The sequence below is a fragment of the Austrofundulus limnaeus genome, unplaced genomic scaffold, assembly GCF_001266775.1.
Source record: "Austrofundulus limnaeus strain Quisiro unplaced genomic scaffold, Austrofundulus_limnaeus-1.0 Scaffold773, whole genome shotgun sequence".
Classification (NCBI taxonomy): Eukaryota; Metazoa; Chordata; class Actinopteri; order Cyprinodontiformes; family Rivulidae; genus Austrofundulus; species Austrofundulus limnaeus.
In genome coordinates this window covers 4,950-9,038 of record NW_013953175.1, presented here as the reverse complement: position 1 = coordinate 9,038, position 4,089 = coordinate 4,950, and the positions used below count along the sequence as shown (strand labels likewise).

General features: G+C 40.4%; 1 protein-coding gene across 1 annotated transcript in view; it reads left to right on the top strand.

The window, feature by feature from the left end:
- The window catches only part of slx9 (SLX9 ribosome biogenesis factor), a gene marked incomplete in the record, with an annotated part of 17,777 nt that overhangs the window by 8,841 nt on the left and 4,847 nt on the right, over positions 1-4,089 (top strand). The window contains 1 exon segment of the mRNA XM_014028507.1: positions 2,705-2,773. Coding sequence (XP_013883961.1) covers positions 2,705-2,773 — 69 coding nt within the window.

Below are 4,089 nucleotides of genomic sequence, written 5' to 3'. Positions count from 1 at the left end.
TTTGCCTGCAGCATTGGAATTACAGAACGAACTGTGACCAAGTTCAAATGTGTTTTCTATACCAGCTTGTGCCTGTCAAGTCAGTAGGTATTTGTAATGAGGATAATTGTGTGACAAGATGAAGTGTGTAGAGATTTTTTGTTAAAAGTTGCTGTAGCTGGGTTTTGACTCTGATCTCACACATGAGAGCCCATGGCATTAACCATKAGACCATTGGAGCTGTGGCAGAGGGGATTGCCAGGAGWTGGTTTGTATGTGTGCAGAAAGAGGCCACATTGCCAATGCAATCTTTGACACTAAACTGCAATATATTACAACAATAGGACAACATTAAGACAGTATTAAAGTAAAACATCAAAATACAATCATATTAATATTGTAATCACTGAACTACTGAGTTTAAAAATTATTAAACTATGGTGCAGTACCATATTGTGTAGATGCAGCAGGGGGCAGTAATGGACCAATACAAGGCTCCATTGACTGCCATTGAAATGTACTAAACATTAATACTTCAAAAACTATAAGTTTTACAGGTACCAAAAGGCATAGCCATCATTTGGCACAGGGGCTTTACAGATATAAATTACAATGGCAGCTGTAGGASAAAGTATGCAGGAGGAGAAGCATGGCAAAGTTGAGATGACTTGGATGGGAAACGAATCACAATAGTGTGCATTGCTGACAATAATAATAAAATATTTGTGTGACATGTAAAAATTCATTTTGAATGTTTGACTTCCTGTAGATTTTACAGTACGGTGCCAAAGTRCTTCTGGTGCATATTTGTACCAAATATGTTGCAGAAGTTAAAGTAGTCAGAGGTAGGGCTGGGCGACATGATCAAAATTTTATATCATGGTATTTTCAACATTTTCACAGGTTTCACGGTATTTGACGGTATTTTTCTTTTCATCACAGCTCAGCTGATAATAAAATGTACAAACCCTGCTCATACATGTCAACTTGTACAGATTGTAAGTTAAAAGGATTTTACATCATTTTGCAGGTATACGGACGTATAGAGCAATCTCACGGATTTTTTCAAGTCTTACGGATTTTTTCAAAACCTGATTTTCAAATTTATCTAACATGTCAGAGCCTGTAGGATGATTAAATAAACAATAAACAACATAAGACAGCCATCTTTTAACCTGTTCTGCTGCTAGAAATAAGTTTGTGAACTTTTTCCGCTCTCCTCTCCGCCTGCTGCTCAGCGGGCGCTTTCATGTCCGCAGCAACTGTTGTTTCCCCCCGGGAAACAACAGTTCACTGGCGGCCGCGACGAAACTTTCCGCTATTTAAACTGGAATGTCCGGTATTCAAAAAATTCTTAACAAAAATAACAACCGGTATTCGGTACAAAATGGTATACCGCCCAGCACTAGTCAGAGGGGCTGCGCTGCTAGTGAGACAATTTGCCATTTATCTGAATTGTTGCACCTCCACATATTTAATGTAGTGCTAAATTACGGCCTAGTTTCATAATGTTCATCCCATACCTGTTGGGAGACAATAAATAAATAAATAAATAAATAAATAAATAAATAAATAAATAAATAAATAAATAAAGTAGAGACAGACAGACAGATGTTCTATAGAAAGACAACAAAGCAGAAGTGAATAGTTTACTGCTTCCTGTGTGAGGCAGTCTGTTGGGATGTTTTGTCAGGATTCATGTGGCTCTGTGAGCGAGTCTCTTTCAATCATCCGTAATCACAGCTATCCATTTCATCCAGCAGTGGAAAGATGATGCACTCTGTGGGAGCACAGTGGTGGTAAAGCAACCCTTCCCATTCCCCTTCCGTCCGTCCCCCCCCTCCACAAACACGCCCCCTCCCCCACCTGCCTCTGGGAGATAAGGTTTCTTCACCTCCTCCCACAGTGGTAGTCAGCAGCTGATGCCTATCTTTGCCTGTTCTTACTGCAAACAGCAGCAGAAACACTTCTGTTGTTTTAGCACTGCGGTGGCAGATAAAAGCCTGCCGACATCTCAGGAGTGTCCATCCTCCTGCCTGTTGGGCTGGTTCAGATTAATGTCAGAGCGCGCGCACACACACACACACACACACACACAGAATCTCCCACTTAATAATTATGTAAAATAGAAAAACAAAAAGCTGTTCTATTCCTGCTACAGAAGTCTGGTTGTTGTGTTATGGCAGCAGGCAGTCAGCTGGACACCAAAAACAGGTTATAAAACAAGAGGTTTGTCAACCARATGTGGGCCAGGTCTGGTAATGATGGACCTGTGGTTCAGATGGTTGTGCTTTGGTTTATGTGGTCCAAATCAACGAGTCATGCTGACCATTAGGTATGAAGAGACATGAGCCTAAGACGGCTCAGTCCAGGACTGATGTGTGTTCTGTCCTCCTCCGAGCCTTCAGAAGAAACACAGAGGTAGAAAGGCGAGTGGGGAAATAAAGCCGGGCCAGTCTGTGTGGTGGTTTCACAGATTTGACTTCTGAAAGAGACTCATGAAGATCAAGRARCACGTCACACAAGTTAGAGACAAAGTTGTGGAGAAGTTCAAAACCATCAACATGGAGCACCAATAAATAAATCARCAATAAATAAATCARCAATAAATAAATCAACAATAAATAAATCAACTGTAAATGAAGACAGAAGGACTTCTTGTCTTTAGTTTATCTTCTGTACACGATGTTAGCCGTCCTTGGATTGATGTGCTTTGTTTCCACAGACCCAGAAGAAAAGAAAATCAAGACGAAGAAAGAGAAAATGAAGGAACGAAGAGAAAAATGGCTGAACAGTAAGTTTTTATTAACACTCAGCACTTTGGGGAGGAATTTATAGTTCTGTTGACCATCCAAAGCATTTAAATCACACTTTAGATTTAAAGAAGTCAAATGTTCAGAGTTTAGTTTATGACTAAGTTTAATCAAAAACATAAATCCATCAATGGATGTCTTAAAATAGTTAAAAATATAACAGCACAATAAAACCTGAAAATATTATTATTAATAATATACTATTTTCAAAGCTAACCGCAATGTAAAAGTAACATTGTAGGAATCATCACTTCGTCACGTTGTCTCACCCTGAGCAGCACTGAGGCGACAGTAGGAAGGAAAGACTCCCTTTAAACAGAACCAAGAGTGAAGCTGGGTGTCAGTTCAGGGGCTGCAGCCTAACTAGACCACGGCCCATGTAGGCCACACCCCTCACAGCCCAGGTAGGCCACACCCCCTCACAGTCCATGTAGGCCACACCCCCTCACAGCCCAGGTAGGCCACACCCCCTCACAACCCAAGTAGGATGCATAAGCTGCTGTGAAATGAGACGTGTAGTCTTTGGATGACGTATGTTTGCGTGACCACAAAAAGACATTACTGTTGTAATCTGGCTTTAGCTCCAGTGTCAGTACTTGTAACTTTAATGTGATTTAACATCTCATTGCAGCATAAATTTCATCAGCTACGTTGCTAAACTTACATTTAAAAACGAATTCTTCAGACTGTGATGAATTTCCAAACTACGTCATTAAAAAACAAAACTCCGCCATCTGTTTTTCTGTTCAGTTTGCTGACGACGCAATGAATCCTGGGATATAGAACGACCTGAAAAGAAGTATTTTKGCCACAACATTACCAGAAATCTCAGCAAACGTAGCTCCCTCATCATCCTCTTTTTACAGGACACATTTCTGTGGAGCGATCTCTRGATGAAGATCCATTATTTTATGTCATCACCACCCCCCAATATGTCCGCCATCACGTCCAGTAATTGGGACGAAGCTTGTAACTGTACCCCTCTGCTGATCCAATCAATGCTTCAGTAACACAACACGTTTCTTCTTCAGACAGATAATTAGGTGCTAATGTCTGCTGAAACCCAAGCCTGGCTCCACCGAGCACCGTTTTCAGGAGCTGAGGAGAAATTAGACTGACAGCAGCGTGTTTTTAAAAATGTCCTCAAAGTTCATTAAACAGAATTAAATCTGTGTTTTACATCAGTCACACCGTCAGTACCAGTGTTGTATAAAATACCTCAAAATGATACTTGAGTAAAAGTACAAGTATCTTACCATAAAGTTACTTTGGTAAAAATTATAGTTTCCTCTAAGAA